General features: G+C 45.3%; 1 protein-coding gene across 1 annotated transcript in view; it reads left to right on the top strand.

Moving 5' to 3' along the window:
* The window catches only part of RCOR1 (REST corepressor 1), a 118,463-nt gene extending 92,408 nt beyond the window's left edge, over nt 1–26,055 (top strand). Inside the window, exons 5-12 of the mRNA XM_065403744.1 lie at nt 137–298; nt 2,755–2,873; nt 6,735–6,813; nt 16,583–16,777; nt 18,020–18,097; nt 18,723–18,780; nt 19,282–19,511; nt 26,014–26,055. Coding sequence (XP_065259816.1) covers nt 137–298; nt 2,755–2,873; nt 6,735–6,813; nt 16,583–16,777; nt 18,020–18,097; nt 18,723–18,780; nt 19,282–19,511; nt 26,014–26,055 — 963 coding nt within the window. The remainder of the gene's footprint in view (nt 1–136; nt 299–2,754; nt 2,874–6,734; nt 6,814–16,582; nt 16,778–18,019; nt 18,098–18,722; nt 18,781–19,281; nt 19,512–26,013) is intronic.
* The last annotated feature ends 367 nt before the right edge of the window (nt 26,056–26,422 follow it).

Here is a 26,422-nt window from a genome sequence, read left to right as displayed (position 1 = left end):
TCTGAGGTCAGAGTCATGGCCCTTTTGTAACTTTCGTGCTGCCCTATCACCCTATTACTTGTATCAGTGTGAGGACTGTATATTCCCTCTCCCCGCCTCATTGCAACTCAGTTTCTCGTGTCCATGTTTCTTTCAGGCCCTTGGAATGCTCTTTTGGCACAAGCATAATATTGAGAAATCCTTGGCTGATTTGCCCAACTTTACTCCATTCCCAGACGAGTGGACAGTGGAAGACAAGGTCTTGTTCGAACAGGCCTTTAGTTTCCATGGGAAAACATTTCATAGAATTCAGCAGATGGTAAGTAGGATCATAATAATTAGACCTGGAAAAAACTGAGGTCACCTTGTCCAATACAGGATTGTTAGCAATCATGTAACTGCTCGTTTTGAAGATTGTCTGTCTGGTGTCCGGGTGGGTTGTTGGGGGGAAAAGCTTGACTCTTGCATTGTCATTCAGAGGAGGACTGTACTGATTTGGGAGGGGGGAGGGAATATTACTTTTATCACCTCACATTCCTCTAGCAGCAGACACAGAATCCGCATGTCATCCAAAGAAAAAGTCTTCTAGAATTAGAATCTGACTATTTTTTACAATCTGGAGACACAGTTCTGGCTATAGAATTGGTATTAATTTGTCACTCATGGGGCCACTCTTCATTTTATTGTATTGCAGTAGTATTTAGAGGCCTAAATCAGGGTTTAGGGCCCCATTGTGCATTGAATGGTACACTTACCTAATGAAAAAACAGTCCTTTCCCCAAAGAGCTTTATTGAATCTGCTTTACTTTTTTTTAACATTGTTTTTTTTTTAGGAGTTTTATGCATTTTACATTGGCGATAAGTGCCTATTAAGTATCATATGGGAGCGTCCGTGCTTGAGGATTGTAGATTTAATTCCCTGTTTTCAATCACTCAGTCTTTATGAAATTTTACCTTTGGAGCTGATATTTTCTAGGCTTGGTATCTGCCTGAAAGTGAACTTTTTTGGGGAGAGGAAATTTTCAGCAAAAACACAAAACCACCAACTTCATTTTGGAAGGGATGGAGAGTGGGAGTGAAACGAAAGTTTTAAACAGTTTTTCAACTGGGATGGGAGGTTGAAATTTAAAAGTTGAAAACTATCCCTCAAGTGAAAATCCCTTTGACTGTTCTAGTGAAGCTCTGGCTTTGATTGGACAGTTCCGACCCTTTGAAAACTAGCATATGCAGTATACTTTGCACAAGGCTTTTGGTCCGCTCGTAAAGTATGCAGCTAAGGAAGGCTGCAGTGCTGAGGGTGACCAGACATCCTTCTGTTAGGGGCTTTGTCTTATATACGCAACTATTAACTCTGGTCCATCCCCCACCCGGAAAAAAAATCCAATTTTTTTTCACACTTGCTATCTGCTCACCCTAGTGGTGCTCCATGCGTTGCTGACTTTGCTGAATAGTAAAAAGTGATCTGACTGTTCCAAAGGGTAGGGAGGGCTGCTATGCCCCTTTGTAAGGCTTGTAGGACTAGGTCCTGTTCTCGTCCTCCCTTAAAAGCTCCTCATGCAGGCGTATGAACAGGATTCCTGTGGTGCCCAGCCAAATAATTCCAGGTTATAGGATCTGGATGACTGCCTCCTGACCATTTTTATGCAAAACTAGCAGAGCTCTGAAGGCCTGGAGAGTGGAGCACCTTTCTGTTTTTTCCCATTTTTTCCTTTTAAATGTAAAATAAAAGAATCCCTCAGTAATATCATCTATAAACTGATTGTAAAACATGTAAGGGAGCCCGTTATGTAGCACACGTAAGCACCAAATTAGGAAATTCACAGTTCAGGTGAATGGCCGTAACTCTGTCCCCTGGTGAACGTGGATTACAGTGCATTAATGCCAGACTCTCATACTGCTTCTCAGTAATGAATTACAGGACATTTTTTTGAGCAACTTTTGGTATGCATGTAGCATCCTGTGGTGTTGTGTGTGCTGGGGAAACACTCTGACAGTCGTTTATATTAAAAGTGCACTATATTCTAAGTATTGGCTATACAACAAAAGTGTAAGTGCAAGTGTTCTGACCTACCTATTCCAAATTAGCTGCATTCTTAGTAACCTCATCCTTGAATTTGCACTGAGGAAGCCTGTGCATAGTACATGGGTGCTGACCAGTATTAAAATTGCACGTTTTAGAGCAGAGGTGTGAAACTCATTCCATGGAGGGGAACAAATGTACAGTTTTGGGGCTATTTACTGCCCTCAGTGTACGCTGAATCTTCCACTGATAACCACAAGTATCTAAAGCCAAAACTTTGAAATTTTGGTCCTTAAATAAGAGGGATCTGACTTCCACCTGTAGCTCCCTGATTTTTAATGGAACTTGGGTCAGGCCTTTAAAGTTATTGTTGCGTGGGGTGAGGTGAGGGACAAGAGTGATGCAGGTCACTTCTAGGGTAGCCTGCAGAACTCAAACGAGTCAGCTACCTTAATACAGGTTTAGTTGCTTGATGGAAGGCAGGCTTGTCATGTAGACATACAGGACAAAGAGAATGAAAATATTACAACTTGCTACACGCTTATCGAAGGTTGTAGAAAGAACCAATATTGCATCCTTTTAAAACCTCTTTTGTTAATTTGAATAGATATTGCGACCCTATGATGCTGGCTATGACTTTCCTGCTGGCTGTCATAGTATGTACCAAAAACTGGTTCATCTGATGTGAAATCCAGGTAATGCTGTACATGTAAACCTGTGAAGACTTCTAAAAAGTGTAACTATTTTATTTTCAGCTTCCTGACAAATCGATAGCCAGTTTGGTGAAATTTTACTACTCCTGGAAAAAGACAAGGACTAAAACCAGCGTGATGGACCGCCATGCTCGTAAACAAAAAAGGGAACGGGAAGAAAGGTACGTTTGCAGTGAGAAAGACTGTGTCTTGCCACTCAAATCTTTTTATGATGATCCTGGAATTTCTGGTAGCCTGTAAAGAACGAGAACTAGGATTTTTTCCCCCAGACACTTCCTGGTGCGCCTCTCTCTCTTTTTATAACCGGAATCTGTGTCCATGTAAACGTTCATGACCAAATTCTACCATCTGATTCACATGCAACTCTCAAGTCCCTCTAAAGAGAGATCACAATGGTAACTCGAGGGCAGGTTTTTAGCCTTAAATGTAACATTCCATAGAATGGGAGCACATGCTAAGTGGAAGATTGGCAACGTTTGGCACTCCCCTCTCTTCATTTTACCTACACGCTTGTCCCAGCAGAAAGCTGCTACCAGCAAAATGCTTTCAGGGCCAAATTCTCTACCCAGTGCAATGGTCGAGTAGCCTGGCTTTGTGATGGGAAGAGGAGGAGAGAGAAGAGCTCACGCTCGCTGTGGTGGATGGAATTCTGTACCCACCCCTCTATTAGTTGTGCATGTGCTTTACTGTACAAATGTACCTGCCACGCTACAGGTCCCTAAGCCACTGAGCTTCAATAGATTCTTTGTTCCCACTACTTCAGCCTCAGGCCTGCAGCAGTCTCCATGGCTGCCATGCCTACCACACACTGCAGCACCCTTCAGGAAGGTTTGGCCGATAGTTCATGTATTTAGCTATACAGATACTTCCTGGAGATAGAGATCCTCTTTCTCTGGATAACCCCACTTGAACCTAGGGCAGTTGGGGCCTCGGTGGGCCATGGCTCCTTGGCACACTGAGGGGTTTGATGGTCTGCAAAGGTTCTCTGCATCCTCATCCTCCTTGTCTTTCCCCTCTCTACATAGCAGTGGTGCTTTTGCCATGCTCCAGATGTTTCTTGTCCTTGTGAACAGGTGCTTTTCCCAACCAACTCTAAAACGCAATCTAGACATTTGTAGAGTCAGAACTTCTCTTAGAGCCACATCCCAGGAAAGGAGATATCTGTCACAAGCTGGAAATGCTCTGCACATGCCTCCCATCAAACGGCTCCTATTTCATGACTGCTTAGCCCGGACCCTAGCTCCTGTGCCTCAAATAGGAGATCCCTATAGGAAGAGGGCCATTCCCATGGTGGAGTTTATTGAACCACACTGCAACAATGAGCCAGCAAGACTGTCTTCATCTTCCAGCTGGATTCACCACATCTGCTTAATTAGAAGGAAGAGAGTGGGCTCAAAGAACACCACCACCATCCAACTAATCCCTTACTTGCTTGGCTTTCCTTTATCTCTGCCTCCCTTTCATACTGTTCTTTCTCCATTCCCCAAATGATTTTATTTATTAACTTTATTCAGTGGAAAAATAATTGCATTTCCTAAAAGGAGCGCTTGTTTTTAGTTCATACTATATAGTTTAGTATTCAAAAAGGCTGCATCTGCATTTTTTTTCTGTACTTGTAAACCACACTGAAATTACTGCCACCCAGAAATATCTTTATAGTATAGTCTTTTATAGATGGTGTATCTAAGGTGCTATAAACTCCGTGGAGAGCGAGTGGATGGGCTGCTCCATTTCTGAATTTCAAAGCCCTTGAGAGAAGCAACAGGAGCAGAGATACTTAGAGTATGTCTACACTATGGAAACTACATCAGGTTAGCTACGTCAGCGTTGCTATGCTGGCATAACCCGGTAGTGTAGACGCAGCCTAAGCTGGTGGAAGGTTTTTGTTTTGATTTCCCCCCCCTCCCACCCCCGCATCAGTATAGGGAAAACCACCACCCTGAATGACAGAAGCTAAGTTGATGGAAACATTCATCCATTGATTTAGCTACATCTCCATCCGGGGATAGGTTGGCAAAGATACATCGGTCAGGAATGTGACTTATTCACATCCCTGACCGACATAGCTACATTGACTTAAGTTTTAGGTGTCGACCAAGCCATGGTGTTTGCTTTCCATATTTAGCAAGCTAAAGAATGATTGGAAGGTTTTTAACTTAGTTAAAAATCAAATGGCCAAGTAGAACAATTGCAGGAAAAAAATTATGGAATGTCTCTCTCTTTGTGGGGCAGGGAGGAGAGCAGTGCTGTCATTTGAGCCTGAGGCTAGAATGTGTGAATTCTAAAGCTAGTTTGTGTTCCAGGCCTGTTCACTTGTGGATTAAATTGTGCTTAGGTTAAGTAATGACTGTAATAAACCTCTGCAAAATGGGTTAGGTTTAGTGGTCTCAATCTAGTTCGTAGTAGTTATGTGACCCTCTAGACACAAACTTCCAGCACAGTTGGCACCTTTTGGTGTTGGTCTCAGCAGACACCAAAAACTGAATCAGTGTGGAGGTAAAATTGCACTCTTGCCCTTTATAGTTAAGGCTAATTAAAGGGGCAGTTAGAGGAATCTTGCCCTGTCGCTGAATGTGTTCTGTGACTAAACAGAGGAATTCCCAAGGCATCTTTCAGCAGCACTAAAATCACTTAAAATAACCACAAACAAACATGGGACTCGGTTTTCAAAACCTGTTCTCTTATTTGTGTGCATGGGACTCTGTACATGCAGTCTTCTGCGCCTAGAAGTGACAGAATTTGCATGCACAGACTAGCTTGGGAATCAGTTTTGTACAGAAAAGCGTGCAGCTTAGAGGAAAAGGAAGGTTTGCACAAGTGACTGCAAATGGAGACCGTTAATGCCACCTTAAAATGTGTCCCTCAGTGACAGAACAGGTGCACGTGTCTTGTTCATACTCTTCACTTGGTTTATAATTTAAAATAATAAAGCAAATAAAAACTGAAACCTAAATGGTGAATAAATGACTTGTGGACTGTGCAGACAGTGTACTCTGGAATTTTAAGAGGGTATGTAGAATATAATGCTTCTAAATGTCATACAATGCTGACTAAATACTGACTTCTGACTTCTTCTTCATCATGTGTACACCATGTACATAAGTGTCTTGCTGAATCAAGACTATAATTGCTGGGAGGCTAGGTGGTCTACAACTTGGCTAACTTAATGGGTTGCTGGATTTTATGGGACCAGTGAAACCTGCATGTGTCCTTTTTAAAATAAACATAGCCCAAATAATCTTATCCTTGCACTCTGGGAACATCATAAAAAGCGGAGCAATTAACTTCAGCAATGTACGGTACACTAATTCTAAACCATACATGGAAGTATACCTTAATGTGAATGGTAGTCAAACACTAAATTAGAATTCCAGTAAAATTTAAACTGGCTAGGTGTTCCAAGGTCACATTCAGTATGGCCCCAATTTGATGCTGCTTATTATTATTATTCAGTACTTGATAGAATATGGTTTTCTTTTCTTTTCTTTTTTTTTCCCCACTAAGGGAGGAATTAAAGATGAGATTATGGGAGTGCTAAACATGTCTCTGTGTGTGTTTTGTTGTTGTTGTTGGTTTTTTTAAAATCCCTGGGAGAACTAATTGTGCATGTGGCTTTTGTTACATTTAAGATTTTTAATTAAATGTATGAAATCCACATTAAAGCTGTTTGCTCTAATTCTATATCCTTGTTTGTCTGAGTTTGCTTGAAGTTAAAAAAATATTCAGCTAGTTCTCTTTGACTCTAACAGCCAGAGAATTTGACTTGTTTTTTAATTTTATTTTTGCCTTTGAGGGTGAACAGACTTCATTTTGCCCAGATATACCACAGAAGAGTTTATGTAAAAGCTTTTAAATGCATGGTCCCTAATGTGGTTATTTTAAAGAGGTAATTGACTTTAAAATTCACCAAAAAGAAAAGCCATTGGATTGAATGTTCCATCCATGCCTGACTTCCAGCAGACTATTGTAGAGAAATAGAAATTCTCATAGTAATATGGTCATGCCTTGCTTTTTTCTTTCAGTGAGGATGAAATGGAGGAAACAAATGGAACTAACCCTGTTGATATTGAAGTTGAACAAAACAAGGAGAGCAAAAAAGAGGTAGGTAGTTTTTTCCCTAATACTGTACTGAAGGCTAATGAAAGTTTTCACCTGTTGCTGTGAACTATTCTGTTGTGCCACAGAGGATCTGACAGTGCCCAGTTTTATTTGTGCTTGTGCGTAGTTGACATTCAGCACAGCAATAATAGTGACTCACAATTCTGATTAGAGTAACTAGTAGTCAAAATCCTTGATCCCATTTGAAGTGAATGCCAAGACTTTGAGTGACTTCAAAGGAGAAAGTTTGTGTGGCTGTGAATGTTCCCTTCCCCTTTCCAAAGGGGCCTTGACCTGGCTACTGAAATTTTGTGTATGGGCAACACAACAGTCTCCCCCTGAATCCTTGTTTGTGAATTTGGGGGGCAGGGAGGAGGGTAGATGTTACCTTTGAAAATTTAGCCCATAGTGTTTTAACAGGGAGTTGGAGGGAGAAAATAGTTAACATGTTTTTAATGTAATCAGGGTTGGAACATACGCTAACTGCTACATGCCAGTTCTTTTGATGTTACCTGTTTTATTAAAATAACTGTTAGGGGAATTAAGTGACCTAATAAAAGACTTCTTTTCCTCCCTAGTAGAAAAATAACATTATAGTCAAGACACATCAGGTTGAAGTTAACTTAAGCTCTCAGTCCTTGCGGGCATTTTCTGTATAGCCTATCCATCCAGAAGGGGCCTGCTCTTGAGCGCGTTGAAGTGACAACATTCCGATTGACTTTCATTGGAACAGGGCTGGGTGTGAACTGGAAAATTGACATTTACTTTTATGGAAAGCTATGTTCTTGTAACGTCCACAAGTCCCACGGTGTAGGAGCTTTGTGTGATTAGGTGATGCAGGCCTGACTCACCAGTGGTGTAATAGGTGCAAGTCTGCTGAAGTCAGTAGAACTGCACTGACTGCTCTTGGCAAGAGGTAGTCAGCCTGTCTCCTTCAGAAATAGCACGTATAAGGACTGTGGTACTTGAGTCCGTACCGGGACAAAAGGAGGCACTGCAGTATACAGCAGAACTCACCCTAGCTGCCTGGGGCCTTCGGATACAAATGAAGGCTGTGATTGTGTAACTGTATCCATGTGGGCTGATCCCAGCACCCACACACATTTCCACTGAAGTAAATGTGGTTTTTTGCAGCTGCCTGTTGCACGATCCAAACATTCAGAATGAGAAATGATGGTTAAGATTTAAGAAATAGAGTTTCCCTGTATCTTAAATTATATCAAAGGGAATGGGTTTATTCATTTTACTTAAATTTGACTTGTATTGCGTCTGCAAAGTCTATGGGATTCTTTGTTATTTTTCTAAACAAATGTGCCAGGGATATACCTCAAACTAATGTTACAAGCTTTCAAGTATCGGGGTAGCCGTGTTAGTCTGTATCCACAAAAACAACAAGGAGTCCGGTTACAAGCTTTGGCACTCATGGAGGGCGGTCCTATAGTAACAAAGCAGTGTATAAAGAGGAAAGACGTGACTTTGAACTATCAAAGATGGTGGCATACATCAGTGTTAAAATTGGAAAATGTCTGGAAAATACCTTGACAGAGTTTTGGTTTTGTTCCAAATAATTTTTAAACAGGGATTGGAAAGAGGTATTTATGGGTTATGTTTAGCAAACCCTTTAACTGGGGCTGAGCAAGACAAAAATCTTAATTTTGCATACAGTTCATGTCACTTCTAAAGCAATCTTGTATAAAGGATGAACTCTGATAATATATTTACTGTACATTAGTTCCTACATATCCTGTGCACATACTTACACTGTTTTGTCTTTTAAAGAAGTAAATACTTAACTAGACAAAATTCCCCGTTGTTGCAATAAAATCTCTTTTACCCAATTGATCATCTTGTACACTGTGGCGGAGCTTCCTTATTATACTTTCTTTCATTTTCAGTTTAGCTGTAAAACGATTGAGGCTTTCTCCTAATCCTAACTTCATCACACAGAATTAGTGAATAAGAGTTTCTTTCTTTACACCCCCCATTTCCATTTTCTGCTGTTTGTGAATCTTTAGTATTATCTGTTCATAAAAAATAAATAAGGGATAATAAGCAGTTTTTTGAGTGATTTAAGATTTCAAACTGAAATTTTCTTTGAGAAACTCTGAATCTAAAAGAGAGCTTTTACTATTCATTTTTTATTTCTACTCACCCATCTAAAACATTGGATTACTATTGGCTTCTTACAGATCTAGCTGTGCATGGTGGAAGTCAAAGTTCATTTGTATCTACATGTGTTCCAAAAGGAAACAGATGGTCACAATTTTGGGGTTCAGGTCCCTTTTGTAGCAAAGTATTTTACATGGGATTATATATCCTATTTATTTCTCACTCTCTAATTCAGATAATCTGTGCCACCACTCTCTTTTACCCTCCCACCCTCCCCAAAAAAGCTCACCAAGCACAATCAGTCACTCTCTCTATGTGCAATGACAAGCAGCCTTCTGAGGGCTTGTCACTGGAAAGTGACTGCCAGCTTCATTTTATTCTCCTTTACAATCTGCATAGCCTGTGCAGCGTTAATTAGGTTTGATATTGCAGTACTCGAGCCTGAGGGCTGATTGAATCCAAAATACTTTGTGTGTGTGTGTGAGAGAGAGAGAGAGCAGAACAGTCCAGAAGGTGGATATGTTTTTGTTCTTCATCATTGCACTTCTGCAGTGAGTTGGTCAGGTTTGTAATCGCAGTGAATCATCCCTCCACCCCATTCCCAAAACCCAAACAAAAAAATATTTGTCAGCTCAGAGTTCTCTGTATGACTTCTTAGGCAATACGGGGATTTCTGTGGGCCATACAACTTGGAGAGGGGGTTGGAGGGCTCTCAAAAATGCTTGGTCTTAGTGTTTCCTTTTTCAGGAGGAGATGGGGAGCTTCCTTATTATACTTTCTTTCTTTTTCAGTTTAACTGTGAAATGATTGAGGCTTTCTCATAATCATAACTTCATCACACAGAATTAGTGATTAAGAGCTGCTGCTTCTTCGAGTGCTTGCTCATGTAGATTCCATTCTAGGTGTGCGGTCATCAGAGTTTTTTGCCTTAGAGTATCTGTAGGGTCGGCAGTGGTACCCCCTTGAGTGCCACGCTCATGGGTCGGTATATCAGTTCCTCCTTACCGCCCATGGTGGTTAGTCGGAGCGCCTTTCCTTGCATAGCAAGGGCTTGCAGTTTCGTTTCTATTGACTTCGAGCCTTAGGGCCTTGTAAATAGTTTGTTTATAGTAGTTGTTAAGTGTAGTTAGTAGTTAGACGTTAGAGTCCCAGCAAGGACTTCGCTTGAGGCGGGGCATGCCCCGATCTCCCGGTTTTAAGCCCTGTGCAGACTGAACAGGTCTATGCCTGTAAGTGACCCCCATAGTAGCTGCCTCAAGTGCTTGGGAGAATCACATGTGAAGGACAAGTGCCATATTTGTGAAAACTTTCAGCCCAGAATTCAAAAGGAGTGGGATATTCATTTGCGGGCTCTCCTCACGGAGTCTGCCCTTCTCCCGGCTTGCGAGCCATCCCGCCAAGACTCACCTAGTGCCTTGGTACGCAGTACACCCCTGGCACCGGGCTCCACCCGGCACCGCTTCCCAGCACCGGTGCCCAAAAAGAAAACTAGGATGGCTCCAGGCAAGAAAGGCCACAGGTCATCGGGCAAGGGACTCAGTTCAGGCCAACTGGCCACTCCGGAACTACATGTGCGTGCCTCCCCGATCGGGGCCCTTAGCCCCTTAAAAGGTCCACCACAAACTCCCAGGAGCGATATGGGACCCAACCCGCTGATGGCACAGACGCCTTCCCCAGCTCCCCCGGCACCGAGAGAGCATATGCTTCTGCCTGCGGCACCGACACTGCACGTGCTGCAGGAAATGGCAAAGGCTCCCCATGAGGGAAAGCCAGTCTCCAAGAGCGCTCGGGGGCAGTGGAGCGCTGCCGATCCCCCGAGAGAAGACAGTGCTCTCCACCTCCCCGCCGCAGATCCCCAGAGTCGTAGCGCAGATCCTCTGGGGCTCGTCCTCGGTCACCGGCACCACGTTCGCGGTCCCCACTGTCTCAACGCGAATTGCCTAGCAGGAGGCGCCGGTCTCCGTACTACTGGCATCATTCGCCCTCCCACTGGTCGTCCTCTCGACGCAGATCTCGGTCACTTGCCCCATGGGAGCTCTCCTCGTCATGTCACCAGTCCTCCCAGCACCGGTGCGCTTGATACCAGCACCAATCTTCTCACTCTGGGCACCAGTCTCCAGCGGCGACGGTCAGCAAGCAGACTCTGGCATCAACGGCTCCACCGTGGTCACCGGAAGGGGATTCCTCTGGCACAGAAGGGCAGTTCAGGCCCTCGCACAGACTCCACTGGCACGATTGGGCACCTGAGGCTGTGTCGACCTGGACGGCACTGCCTTGGCAGCACGGCCAGTGGCCAGCTCAGTGGCCTTATTGGTGCATGCCGGTCATGGCAGTGTCCCCTTCGCACCATTCATCTGCTGCCGCCTCGAAGCAACAGTTGTCGTCACTGACACTGGGCTCGGTGCATGAAGCATGCTCGGAGGTCAAGGCAGAGGAGACTGCCACACCCCCCCCCCCAAACCTCCTTTCCCTGCGGTGGACGATGCCCCAGGGCCTCCCCCGGTGGCACAGTCGTCTTTTTCGTCCCCGGACGAGACGGTCGCAGGACCCTCGAGGACCAGCTCGCCAGACGATTTTAAAGAACACCAGGCCCTGCTTCGATGGGTGGCTGAGAACTTGGGTCTAGAGGTGGAGATGGCCAAGCAGGCGGATATCTTGTTCCACGCCCTCTCAACCTCTGCCCCTGCCCGTGTCGCACTACCAGTGCATGACGGAGTCCTCAACATTGCCAAGGCCCTCTGGCAAACCCAGTCGTCCATCCCTCCCACTTTCAAAGGGTTCGAGTATCTCTTTACCCACCCTCACCCGGGCTCACTGGTTGTCTCTGCGGCCAATGAAAAAGACAAGCAGGGGCATACCAGCGCAGCTCCCAAAACAAAGAGGCCAAAAGACTGGACTTGTTTGGGAGGAAAATTTATTCAACTGACAGCCTACAATTCCTCGGTGGCGAACCATCAGGCCCTCCTAGGCAGATACAATTTTAACTTATGGGACTCCCTCCATAAGTTCAAGGTGTCTCTCCCGCAGGGTTTGCCCAAGAATACAGCACCCTGGTGTGAGGCTGCATGGGTTAAAGGACACTCAGGCCACCCTTTGCTTGCTGGGCATGCACACGCCGCAGTCTGCACAGAAGCAGTTCTGGCCATCCCTGCTATCAAGGCCTTGGCAGCCTCGTATGGGGTCTGCAAGGAGAAGGGATAGTTTCAACCACCGCCACCCTTTCTCCTCCCGCTTACCCACACAGTCTGGCCCAGCAAAGCATCCTGGGCGCCAGAAGCACTCATTTTGAGAGTGACCCCTCCCCCCCCAGTCAACTCCCAGAATGCACCCTGTTCTTTTCTCGACTGTTTTCGTCCCTACCATTCGGCCTGGTCGTGGGTCACCTTGGACCGCTGAGTGCTGGACATAGAGTCCAGCTACACCCTAAAGTTTTCGGCTGCCCTTCCCTCCCAACCCCGTCTTTCCCGTCCCTCTTCAGGGACCCGTCTCATGAGCAACTCCTCATTCAAGAGGGTTGAGAACCTCCTGAACCTAGGAGTGGTGGAGGAGGTCCCTCAGGACATGTCAGTGAAGGGGTTCTACTCCCATTATTTCCTAATCCTGAAAGCAAAAGGGGGCCTCGGACCCATTCTGGATCTGCGATGCCTCAAGAAGTTGAAGTTTCGGATGGTCTCCCTGGCCTCCATCATCCTCTCCTCGGATCCATACACCACCCTCAACTTGAAGGACACATTTCCATAATCCAAGGTCATAAACATTTCCTCCGTTTCATAGTGGGGGATGCCATTTCCAATTCACGGCACTGTCCTTTGGCCTCTCATTGGCCCCAAGGGTCTTCACAAAATGTATGGCACCAGTGGCCACTTACCTGAGACGTCGAGGGGTCCAGGTCTTCCCGTATGTCGACAATTGGCTCATCAAGGGCACGTCTCGGGAGCAAGTGCAGAGAAGCCTCGTTCTAGTGCGTTCCATCTGCCGTGACCTAGGTCTGTTGGTAAACAAGAAAAAATCCACCTTAAGGCAAGTCCAATGAATAGAATTCATTAGGGTGGTTCTTGACTCCACGCGAGCCAGAGCCTTCCTTACGGAGGTGCGTTTTCAGGCCATGTCGGACCTGATCTCCCATGTGGAGAACCACCTGCTCACCATGGCTCACACCTGCTGCGGTTGTTGGGCCACATAGCCGCCTGTACATACGTGGTCAGTCATGTCCAGCTTCATCTCTTGCCTCTGCAAGCATGGCTGGCGTCAGTTTACATCCCCAATAGGCATGACCTAGACCGGATAGTCAGGGTGCCGGATCACATCCTATTGTCCCTAGATTGATGGATGAACCCCGGGTTGGTGTTGCAGGGAGTTCCCTTTGCGGCCTTGTCGCTGACCCTGGTCTCTGATGCTTCAGACCTGGGGTGGGGAGCCCACCAGGGCGAGCTCAGCACCCAGGGCCACTGCCTGCAAGACGATCTGGCCCTCCATATCAACATCAGGGAGCTCAAAGCGGTTTGCCAGGCCTGCCAGGCTTTCTTGCCCCACCTGAGGGGCAAGGTGGTTCAGGTCCTTACAGATAATACCACCGCGATGTATTACATCAACAGACAGGGCGGAACCAGGTTGTCAGCCCTTTGCCAAGAAGTTCTCCACCTTTGGGATTTTTGTGTGCAGCAGGCCATTCATCGGATAGCAATGTATTTGCCTGGGACCAGGAACGTGTTTGCAGATCGCCTCAGTAGGACCTTCTCATCTTGCCATGAGTGGTTGCTCCATCCAGAGGCGGTCAGTGTTATCTTCCAACAGTGAGGGACTCGCCAGATGGACTCGTTCGCATCCCGTCAGAACAGGAAATGTCAGGTGTTCACTCCGGGGGGATGGACAGGGGTTCCCTGTCAGACGCTTTCCTGCTCCCGTGGTTGGGGACCCTGATGTACGCCTTCCCGCCAGTGCCCTTGATCCACAGAGTCCTCATGAAGATCAAACAGGACAGGGCGAAGGTTATCCTGATAGCCCGTAAGTGGCCTCACCAACACTGGTTCGGCATGCAGCTGGACCTTTCGGTAGCAGCCTTGCTGCGGCTGTCTCTCTGGCCAGACCTGCTGTCCCAGAACCACAGCAGTCTTCTGCAACCAAACCTGGCGGCGTTGCACTTGATGGCATGGGGCGATGCTGGCTTTGGCAGAACAGTGCTGCACGCTGCAAGACTGTGAACTCCAAGCCCACCTCCATTGACACTGCTTGTGGGTCACCTAGAATGGAATCGACATGAGCAAGCACTGGAGGAAGAAAAAACGGTTACCTACCTTTTGTAACCGTTGTTCTTCGAGATGTGTTACTCATGTCCATTCCATTACCCGCCCTCTTGCTCCTGTGTCGGAGTTGCCAGCAAGAATGAACTGAGAGAGCTTAGGGCCGGTGGCACTGATGTACTGACGCATGAACGCAGCACTCAAGGGGGCGGCACAGCCGGCCTTCCGGATATCACTAAGGCAAAAATCTCTGACGACCGCGTACGTGGGCACACGCACACCTAGAATGGAATGAACATGAGCCACACATCTTAAAGAACAACAGATGAAACTGTAACTGTTTTTCTTAACTCCTCCCCTTTCTTGGAGTCAGTTAATGTCTCATTTTCTTTGCTTTTTAAGTGGTATGAGATAGCTTTACTTTTTTTCAATTTAAATCCTCAGCCTTGGTATAGAGACCTTGTCTGATATCTATGAACAGTTGTGTACATCTGTGACAGTATGTAAGCACTGCCGATCTCCATATTGACATCCAGATTCTCTTCTGTGGGTTTTTAAGTTGATTGAATTCTACAAAGATATACCTAGGGCCAGCAAAGCAACTTTTCCAAGATAGGTTAGATCTTTACATTCTCAAAGCCTGCACAATATACTAAGGGTCTCAATGTGCTTGGAGCTGTCAAAAGCTATTCTGCTAGAGCTCTGACTTCTTGTCCATAATAAAGAGCAGCTGCATATTCTGTGAACTCAGTAGAATAACAATCTGAAGTTGCTTACACTTACAAAGGAATATACATTTGATGTTCAGCCTCATGGGAGATTCACTCTGCTGGTGCTGGGTGTTGTCATCCTGTAGCTTGAGTCCATTGTACTAGACTCATGCACAGGCCTGTGAATTTCTGTGTGTAGATGAAATACTCGCCAATCTGAAACCTCTAATTCACTTCAAACTATTTAGCTGACTTAGTTATCAAAGCTCTCACTTCTAAAGCTGAATGCAAAACTTGCCTCACTGGTCCATCATTAAATCTGTCTGGCTATTGCAGTGTGTTTCTGCTATTCTCCCCCGCCCCCTGTGCAAGGAGATCTGTTGTAGGCAGATTTCCTAAGCAGAATAGCTTCTTGCTCCTGGGCTGGCTTAGGTGCTTAGGGCCTGATGGATTTGGATCCTCACTCTGTGTGCCTTCATGCATATGTGTTCAGTGTTTAAAGATTTCTAATTAGCAAATGAACACTGCACAGCATGAGGAAACTTTCTTCCTGATTTGCAGTTATAAGGTGTCACTAACCAGACACATATCCAGTATTTTAACTTGCAGATGAGCAAATACAGGAATGCAATTTTGGGTCCTCTTCTGTCTCATTTCATTTTTTTGTTTGTTTGTTTATGTTCTTGGCACTATTCCAGCCCCTATACAACAACTTTAATCTTAGGATGGAGGAATTTTTTTTTTTTTGGCAAGTTAACATATGATCTTTTTTGGAGGTGATATTAAAGAGATTCAAATGTGCTTTTTGAGGGAAGTGTGAGGGGTAATAAAATGACTTTTCCATGTAATAAACTGCTGAAATGGTTAGAAAAATTAGTGGTTTGCCAGAAGATATCTCTGATTATAGACACAGGTGGGGAAATATTTATAGCTTTTTTGGGTCAAAATAGATTGATCATCTTGGTAGCTAATTCTTTATAGAAATGTGAGGTTAATGTGTGTGAAATATATTCCCCTTCCCCATGCTACCATCCTACTCCCCCTCTCCCTCCTTCACCGGAAAAGAGATCTTTCTAGTTTGAATTCCTCAGACAGGCAGAACTCTGTATCTTTCTAATGGAACTTCTGTTTGTCAGCACTGTACTAAAATAAAGTGAGTAAAAATTCCTTACAATTATTGTTCTTAAGAATTACTTTGCAGTCACCTCAACCCTCGTGTTCAGTCTTAAATTGGGTTGTGTTTGTTTTTTCCCAGTGTCTGGCACATAGGAAATTGCTCCATAAACTCTTACGTTGTGTTCACCCACCCTCACCCCATCAAATTGAATTTCCTTTTGGGAATGAATTAAACTGACATATTGAGGCCTGGCCATGACATTTAACTGATGATTAGGCACCTGTACCAGAAATGGAAGCCAACTAAAAAAGCAACAGAAATACCTGTACCTGGAAAGAGACTGTGTTGTTGTGTAGAAAAGATTAATGTAGCATCATTTATTTGTGATCATAGTGCCCCATAGCATGATGCTATCACACAAAGGATTTAATTCCTGTTACTTTGCAACTTACTCTGTTTTCCACCAGAACTGAAGGATGAGATGTAATTTTCAAAGGCATCTTTGTGACGAAAGAGCCTCAACCCCATTGACTTCAGTCTCAGTGAGAGTCCGTCTTACTTTTGAGAACAGTTTGTGTAAAATGTCTGCTTCCCAGGTGCCGCCACCTGAGACAATGCCTCCGCTGAAGAAGGAGAAGCACAGTACCCAGGCTAAAAACAGAGCAAAGAGGAAACCTCCCAAAGGAATGTTCCTTTCTCAAGAGGACGTGGAGGCCGTTTCTGCCAACGCCACTGCTGCTACCACTGTGCTCAGACAACTGGATATGGAATTGGTCTCAATCAAGCGACAGGTAGGAACCATGCCAAAGACAGCTCAGGAGTAGATTTGTCATCTGATAAATTTAAAGGTGCTGCTGTCGGTCATCACATGGGTTGTTACTGGGGATTTATAGCATGGCTGTGATGGCTTACAACAGGATGTGGCTTAATTAACAAGCTGACAGCCTACCAAAGTGAATTAGCCCAGTACTGTTTAAATCTAGTTTTGTAGTTGCAAAGCAGCAAGAAATAGTTCAGTTTGATCCAAAGAGTTTGTGAGCCCTTCGTCTGTCTTGTAACCTGGTGTTGCTCATATTTTTGAACTTGAATTTTGCTTTGGGTTGAGTATTTTCCAACAGTAACTGCTTTGCATCTACCATATTTAGTTTTCTTCACGTTTTTCTCATGTCACCTTTGGAATAGCCAGAGCCACTCTCCACTTCTGGCTATAGATCTGTTCTGTGGCATCTCCCACAGCCCTGTTGCATCTCTTCAGTCCCCCCACCCCTGCATGCTGGCAAACAGGAAGCCCTGATGGAGCTGAACTCTGCATTGGGCAAACACACAATTCTTCACTCTGAGTCTGTGGAGCGTGTGCCTCAGGGGAGACGGTGGGGTTTTTGTTTAGTTTTTTTGATTGGACCGTCACCTTTTGTAAGTTTTGGCATCAGCCCAAAATGCAAAGCTGAGATTCTCCTGTGGTTTGACATGTGCTTTCTGCAGGCAGGCACTGGGCAAGCTTCCCCACATATTTCTGCACTGCCAGTAGATCAGTCTTAAACTGATTAATGGCAAATGTTCTCTGAACAGCTAATAGCCAAGACAGAAGTGCTACTGAATCGCATCCTGGGTTTAGTCCTTTTGCCTATGTCCTAGATCTGAATGCTCCCTTTACTTCAGAATTTAGAGACGGTTCAGGTCCATTTCAAACTACTATAGACATTGTTAGCTTTGAATTACTATTGTGTTTGTTATTGTTTTAAGGTAGTACCGAGGGCTAACAGAGGATGGGGTCCCATTGTGCTGGGCTGTACAAACATAGAATAAGAAACAGACCCTGTCCAAAGAGCTTACAGTGTAAATAGATTTAATAATCGCACCAGATGTTTCTTGTACTTGGGGTACAGATGAGAATCTCCTTTCATAAAAAGAGGATGCAGGGAGAACTGCAAAGTCAAGCTGGTAGGGTGTTCGCCTGGGCGGCTGGTACAGGGCTTGTTGAAACATTTTTATCCTTGCTTAAAGTCACTGCTCCATTTTTTCCCCCCCGCCAGATTCAAAATATCAAGCAGACAAATAGCGCTCTCAAAGAAAAACTTGAAGGTGGAATAGAACAATACAGACTTCCAGAGGTATGCCAGTTCACATACTGCTATGTATGCATCTCTTCTGCATTTCCCAATAGCAAGTCCTAATTCTTGCTTAAATGTCAGAGCTGGCACTATGTAGATACAATCATTCTATCTACTGCCAACTAACCCTGAGACCAATCTAACAGTAATTGGTCTTTGCGGGAGGGGAGGGTGGAAGAGGGTAACAGTAGATAGTTTTCAATCTGTATTTGGCTGGTTGTAAAACTTGTCTCAAATGTAAACATTCAGATTGCTGATAATACTTCGCACTCACCATATTCGTTTCAGAGTGTTGTCGTAACACCCTTCTGAGAGAGGTAATTATTAGCCCATTCCACAGATTGGGGGATTGGCCAGAGAAGTTAGTGGTGTGACTGTCAGAACTGCTGAGCACCCACAATTTCCATCATAGTTAATGGGAGATCTGGGTACTTGGCACCTCTAATAATCAGGGTATAAGAAACTTGACTGAGATCACAGAGGGAGTTGGTGGGCAATGCCAGTGAATAAAAAGAGAAACTCCTAACTCCCAGTCCTGTACTCAGAGCATGGACCAAGCCCCACACTTCTGTGTCATGTTAACAGTTAACTATGGAATCAGTGAATTACTTTGTTTGACACCTAGGTTGTTCAGAAATTTAATGCACGTTGGACCACAGATGAGCAGCTTCTTGCTGTGCAAGGTATGGAACTATAAATCTTTCCTACTTCAGCAGGTGACGTACAATTGAACCCTATTGCACGTCAAGCTGGGATTTCTCCTTCGGTGGCTAATGGAAAAAATCTTGACATTACTATATATTGTTGCCAAAGAAAGAGGGGTTAACACTCCTTCCCTTTTATGATGCATGGCATGCCCTGTTCATTTGGGCAAACAGATCACTCACCTGCTTCTAGACAGTGACACTCTTAGTGCAGTCACTGCCAGGCTGCTTGTACATGAAACTTACAGGTAGATTTGGTGGGTTTAGGACTTCTGGTTTGGCTCATCCTACATGACTCCTTTTTATATACAACTCTGCCTCTCTCTTTCTCCGCTCCTAACTTTGTACCATCTTTCTTGGTGGTGTAACCAGAGATGGCCCAAACCTTGGGGAAATTCAGCATTGGATCCTTGTATTGTGGCTCATGCCCATCTCTAGCTGTTGTCACTGTTTATATAATTCTACTTCTTCCGTTTTCAGCAATCAGGAAGTATGGCCGAGATTTCCAGGCAATCTCTGATGTGATTGGAAATAAATCTGTGGTGCAAGTGAAACATTTTTTTGTAAGTTACCGGCGTCGTTTCAACATAGATGAAGTTCTACAAGAGTGGGAAGCAGAACATGGCAAAGAGGAGACAAATGGACCTAGTAACCAGAAGCCTGTAAAATCGCCTGATAATTCCACTAAAATGTCAGAAGAGGAAAATGAGGTAAATCTGTGACTAAAGAGTTTGGGACTGTAAATTGCTGGTTGCTTTTAGGTTCAAATATATAAATGAATTCCAAACTGTTAACAGCCATTTTTCACAGCATTCAACCAACTTATTTTTGTGTGTGTGTGTGTGTGTGTGTGTGTGTATATACACACACACACACGAAATAAAGTATTTGAGCAGATTTCCCCTGTGTATGCAGTTCCCAGTGACAATATTGGGAATTCCAGGTGTAACTTAAGGTGATAAGAGACCTCCTAATTTGCAGGCTCTGACAATATCTATGACTATCACTGGCACCCTCTCACCTTCATTCCTTTCTGTAGCTCAGTTGGATGCTTCAGCTGGACTTAAATTACTCAGCTCCTAGTCTAGGGTTTGGTTTTTTTGGACTCAGGTGTAAATTTCTAAGATGGAAACCTTACTTTTGCGTATGTTTGTGGATGCCCAAAGGCTATATAAATAACCAGGTGGGGTTGTGAAAACTGCTTGTTTTGGGCTTGATCCAGCAGCTGCTCCATGAGCAGGACTCCTGGTGACTTCGTGGGGTTTCTGAGCAGATGGGTGCAATGGGACTGTTCCATCTGTCTCTTTCTTGATAATATTTCTCCACAGACTGTGCCTTTAAAGATAACCCAGGCACTTTATAGTTCTTAAATATGGTATTTTATTTATAAGATTTAATATAAATTATAGTTGTGCAATAGGAAAACCAAAACTGGAGTTTACACTTGAAATGGACTTTGGGCTGTCTTTGACCTAGTCCTAATTCATACTAGAGAACTTTGTCCAGTAGTCAAATTCTACCCTTAGGCTTGGTCTACACTTAAAACTTAAATTGACTTAGCTACACCGCTCAGATGTGTGAAACTCCACATTCCTGAGCACCGTTGCTATGCCAACCTAGCCCCTCCTGTAGACACTGTTAGGTCCCTGGAAGAATGCTTCCATCAATCAGCTACCATCACTCGGGGAGGTGGAGTTCCTTCAGCGATGGCAAAACCCCTTCCAGGGTGTCTATGCTATGGGGTTACAGCGGCATAGCTGTGGCACCATAGCTATGCCACTACAGTGCCTGTGGTATAGACATGGCCTGAGATGACCTATGGCAGAATTTGGATCCTACTGAACTAAAGGTTTCTGTCACTGTCCTTGCTTGTGGTGTTTCTCAGCTGTTCTTAACATGCATGGTTAGCTCATGCAGCACCAGCAGTTAACTTCAGGTACACAATGAACACCACTTCATTGCTGCATCAATCCTACTGATATTTCAGGCCACTTTTAAAGATGTCCTTGAGTGAATGAATTAATGTCCCTAAATAAAAATATCCAGAGCTTGGCAAAGACCCTTTCTGTAGGAAGGTGAATAATTAAATTTTCCGTCCCGTCCCGTGTCCGTCCATCCTCCTCCCCCACCCCCACATACATACACCCCTTCACCCCCCACCAGTACCTCTGTTGTTCCTTTGCTCCAGCTCTATAATGTATTTCAAATATGTAGCCAGGAACTAGTTACCTGTTTGATGCCAGGTGTCTCTACCCATCATGGATGAGGGGCTACTGTGTATTAGTCGGTGTTACTGATTGTTGAAAACACTTCCTTCCCCCCCCCCCCCCCCCCCCGATTCCTTAGGGAGTTATCCTGGCCTCAGATTAACCCTTGTTCCTAAATTAACTTTTTAAAACATGGAATCTCCCTTGAGACTGGAGGTGAATGGGTGGATACAGAAGAAGGTATATGCAGTGTGTAGCCACAGCTAAAAGCTTGGGATCAGTTCCAGGAGGCACAAGGGCTCTGGAAGGCCAGCCTGGAGTTGGTGGCTAGTGCAGAGCAGGGTTGGATGGAGTGAGAGGAGGTGGGAGAGGCTAAGTGGCAGGAGAGTAGGGATGTGAAAGCCAGGCTAGGGTGGAGCAGCTGTTGAGGAGGTGGGAGGATTGGGTGGAGTAGGATACATTACACTTTCCTCCATTGAGGAGGTGGGAGTATTATGCAGAGGTAGCTTGGAGTGGAGGGAGGATGGGTTGGGAATATCAGTAGAGGCAGGAAGATGTGACTGGAAAATGGACCCTGAGAGTAGCAGCAGGGCCTCTTTAAACCAAGGGAGGAAGAGAGGAGGCAGAACTGAGAGGAATGACTGCCATGAAGAGTTGGATTATTATTTATTTGCAGCTCAGTACAGTAGTGCCAAAGATCCAGGGCCAGGCGTTCCTAGGCACGTTACAGACCAGTGACCAAGAAGAACTTGCAGTCTAGGTGACACAGGATGTGATAGGAGGATACAATGGACAAACTGGTTGGAGGAGTGGCAGGGTGAGGTAACAAAATAAACAATTGAGCAGAAAATGCAGGTCTTGGTTTGCCGTTTGCTTAATCAATGCCAGATGGATTACGGTGCTGATAAAGCCTTTTCTATAGAAGAGGTTCTGGCATGCTGCTCAAGTGGTGCTTCAAAACCAAGGGGTTTAAAAGATACCGCTCTCCTTTTGATTTAACATTTAATGCACAATCATGTGCCAGTACTAGTAACTGGCCACAAACCAAGAACAAATTAGTTTGGGTCATGCATCGTATTTTCTAAAAGAAAAGTCATGTAATAAAGGCATATGTAAACGACGTGCCAACCTAAGATTCCACTCTTTCCTGCTCATTTGTTGGGTATGTCTTGCTGGAAGGAGGCAGAAGTGTTGACCTTATGGAGGGAGTTTTGAAAATAGACAAGTCCTTGCTTTTTGCCCTGCCTGCCAGTACAAGAGTGTGGGATGCAATGTTGTTGTACTATGAAACTAATGGCCAAAAACCTACCTGAACAATTGCTACTTCACGGAGCAGGTAGTCAACGTATGGTGTTTGTTGCCTTCAGAGGAAACAAAATCCAGTCCTGGAGCTGAATTTCCAAAAGAGCCAGATCAGTTTGCCCCCATTTTGTATAGTTTTATGAGCTAAGAGAGGTCAGATCTGTATGGGGCAGGAAGGAGATTGTGCCCTCCCTCCTGTATAGCAATGCACTGTTGTGGCAGGCCCAGTCCTGGAGTGCTCAGCACTTTGCCTCTGTCTGTGGCTCTTCTGCTCTTACTGGTTTGGTCTGCAGGATCAGTCTGACAGTGCATACGAGAATGCTAGCTGGCCTGGCACAAGGCCCCATTTATCTTCTCCACTCTCTACCTCAGCCATACCCTCATCTCTGGGGCTTTTCTCTGCCCCTGCCCAGTAAGTGCACCCAAAACCCCTATCCAAGTTCTGGTTTCTCAATTGATTGACCCTATGTGTAGTGCCCATCAGGTTGCACATGCTCCCAGGACCGGAGATTTTTCCCTAGCGGTGTCAGTGTGGTCCACACATACACCCCTGCTCTCCTCATGTTCTGCATTAAGGGAATAGAGAGGGCTGGCGGACCAACTTTCCTACTTTCTATCTACTGGGACGGAAATCATGACAGACAGAAGGTACTAGAAGTCATTTCATAGATTCTAGGACTGGAAGGGACCTCGAGAGGTCATCGAGTCCAGTCCCCTGCCCTCATGGCAGGACCAAATACTGTCTGGACCATCCTGGATAGACATTTATGTAACCCACTCTTAAATATCTCCAGAGATGGAGATTCCACAACCTCCCTAGGCAATTTATTCCAGTGTTTAACCTTGGAGTACACGACCCAGTTCTCTTCCCTCTCCTCCCCCATCCTCTTCTCTTTCAGGGATCCCTCACAAGACAATTCTTCAGCAGGAGGCAGAGTTGCTCCTTCAACTGGGGGTGCTAGAACTAGTATCTTCCAACAGCAAGGGGAAAGGAGTTCTACTTGAGGTTCTATCTCATCCCCAAGAAGACAGGGTGATGAAGACCCATTCTGGAATGTAGGGAACTGAAGAAGTTCATCCACCACCTAAAGTTCAGAACGGTGTTATCAGACAACATGGCAGCGGTCTCCTACGTCAACAAGCAGGGAGGAGCGCACTCCTTCCAGATTTGTATGGAGGCCGTTGCCCTTTGGAACTGGTGCATTCCCAGGCAGATGATCTTGGACACTGCGCACCTAGCAGAGATCCACAAAGCCTAGCGGATTCTCTGAGCAGACATTTCTCCACAGAACAAAAGTGGGAGCTGCAGAACTCCCCTGTCTGGGAGGTGTTTTGAGTGTGGGTGTCTCATCCACAAATCTGTGTACCATGTGAACCAGGGCAAAGACTTGTATTTCAGAGGGAGTTGTCGTACAGGCCTTCTGGGCCCTGGGATCAACACACACAGCTTTCCCTCTTACCTCAGGTGTTGAAGACGATCAGACAAGACAAGGTGCAAGCCATCCTTCTAGCACTGGGTTGGGCCTGACTGTTCCGGTACCCTCCATGCTTTTCAGCTGTCCGCCCAATCTCTTCTCTGTCTTCCACTGATGTGTCAGCTATTAACCCAGGATGAAGGACAGACTTGCCACCGTAACCCAGCCATGTTTCACCTGAGCGTATGGTATTTGTTTGGATGACGCAGTTAGAAAAGGCCTGTTTGGCTGACGTCCAGGCTGTCCTATACAGCGGTAGATAGGACTCTACCAGGAAAGGTTACAAAGCAAAATGGGAAAGATTGAAATTGTGATGTAACAGACAAGGAACTACACCCTTACAGGCAGAGATTCCGGGCACGCTGGACTAACTTTTGTCCAGGACTGCTGTTAGCTCTCCCAGGGTAAAACTGGCAGCCATCAGTGCCTTTCATCCACTGGCAGACACCTACGCTTTATTTTCCCACCCAGTCACCACCAGCTTACTGGAGGGTATGATTCAAGTCTTCCATCCAAAGGCAAGACTTGGACCAGCCTGGGACTTGGACCTTGTTTTATCAGCCCTTACTAAGTTAACACTGGAGCCCCTGGGATCCAGCTCCTTGCTATCTCTTTCTATGAAGGTAGCATTTTTGGTCATGATGATGGCCAGAAGAGTCAGGGATCTAGGTGCACTCATAGCTGACCACCTCCCCAACCCCTCCCCACCCCCACAGTTTTCCACTGGGACAAGGTATCTATGGGACTACATCTGAAGTTCATCACTAAGGTGGTGGTGGACTTTCACATCAACCAAAGCACCCATCTACCTGTGTTTTACCCGAAACCTTATTCCAGCAGGGAAGAGGTGGTGTGACACTCCACTGGATGTGCATGGGCCTCTTACGCCTTATCCACAAAGAATAAAATCTTTTCAAAAGTCTCCTAGATCTTTCCAGACTACTGTACCCCTTTCAGGAGTCTGATTAGTCTTGCATACCCCAAGTTTCACCTCACTTACAAACTACTTGCTTACAAAATCAGACATTCAAACCCAAAAGAGTCACAGCACACTATTACTGAAAATCTGCTTACGTTCTCATTTTGTCTGTATGAAATTTTAGTTTGTACGGACTTCGCTAGTGCTTTTTATGTAGCCTGTTATAAAACTAGGCAAATATCTAGATGAGTTGAGTACCCCGTGGAAGACCTCTGCGTACTCCCAGGGGTACATGTACTCCTGGTAGAGAACCACTGTCCTAGACTCTGTCATTCGTAGAGTGTGTGAAAGGAGAGGTCATTTCCTCCCAGGCACTAAATGGATCTCAGGGAGCATCCTTCTCTGCTACGAGATGAATGTCTCCTCAAAGGCAGGGTATGAGTGTGCACTCAACTAGAGCTCAGGCAGCATCGATAGCTTCCTTTAGCGATGTCCCTTTTACTGACATCAGCAGACAGCGACTTGGAGTTCTGTTCACACCACTTCTAGGCATTATGCACTGGTGCAAGCAACTGTTTCTCTAGGCAGGGGAGTTCTGCAGTGTATTGTGTCATAAGGTTCCAGGCATCCATCTTCTTTAAAGAGATGTAGCTTGTGAAGCAACCTGAAGCGCACTACACACAGCGACAATCACTCACAGAAGGATGGGTTGCCTGCTTTGTGGTAACCTGAGTTCTTAAAGGCGAGTTTATGTTGCCCGGTGTGTAGGAGGGTTGGATAGCGCTCTTTGTCACTGCCTGGTTTTCCCTTCCTGTGAACTGGCAGTAGAGAAGAAACAAAATGGCGGAGGATCTGGCAGCCCCCTTTGTTCTCTTGGTCCAGACCATGAGGAGAGCAGGGGCGCATGCACGGACCAGACAGACATTGCTAAGGAAAAATTTCCGGTCTGGGGCACATGGAGCATGTGTGGGCACATGGAGCATGTGTGCAACACATCTGAGGTGAATAACCCATCCTTCCTTGGTTTCCCCTGGAATTGTTTGTTCATGGCAAACGGTCACCTTTACGCTTCCTGTGAAATCACTGACAATAAAGTGGCCTTAGTCCTGAGCTCAGCTTTATTTATTTACAATCTGCTGACAAGTCCTGTTTCATCTCCAAGCAGAGGATGCTGCTGTCTCCTTGCTGTATGTCAGTTGTCTGTCTGTCCTTTGCTTTCAGTATCTTACACTTCGAGAGAAGTTTGGGGGGGTGTGTGGGTGTGTGTGTGTGTGTACAGTTAAACAAATGTCTTCTTTTTCCCCTCTAGGCTACTTCTGTTCTTGATGTCAGATATGCATCTGCTTCATGAGAAGCTCGTGTAGCCTAGAACAATTTGTGTTTGACTACTGTGTTATCCAGGATATCAGGTATTAGCAAACCTCAGACAGCCATCTGCATCATATCTATGTGGACAAGCAGCTATTACCAAAAAAAGGCAAACGCTTCCAGTCCTGTGCTACATCTGCCTTAATTTTTCCTCATTCCTCCATACTGCCTCCACTTTCTTTCAAAAGCTCCCAGATAGCGTTCCATTTCATCAATATCCTGCTTAAGCACGGGGACTTCTAGAACCAGTTACACCCGTGGGTAAAATCTGGCAAGTCTGCACAGCAAGGAACTCCGGTGTTAGCAGCCCCACAGTAATGCTACACAGTAGGAGCTCTTGGTCCTCTCCA

Source organism: Emys orbicularis, chromosome 4 (assembly GCF_028017835.1).
Source record: "Emys orbicularis isolate rEmyOrb1 chromosome 4, rEmyOrb1.hap1, whole genome shotgun sequence".
NCBI lineage: Eukaryota > Metazoa > Chordata > Testudines > Emydidae > Emys > Emys orbicularis.
This window is presented reverse-complemented; position numbering and strand designations above follow the sequence as displayed.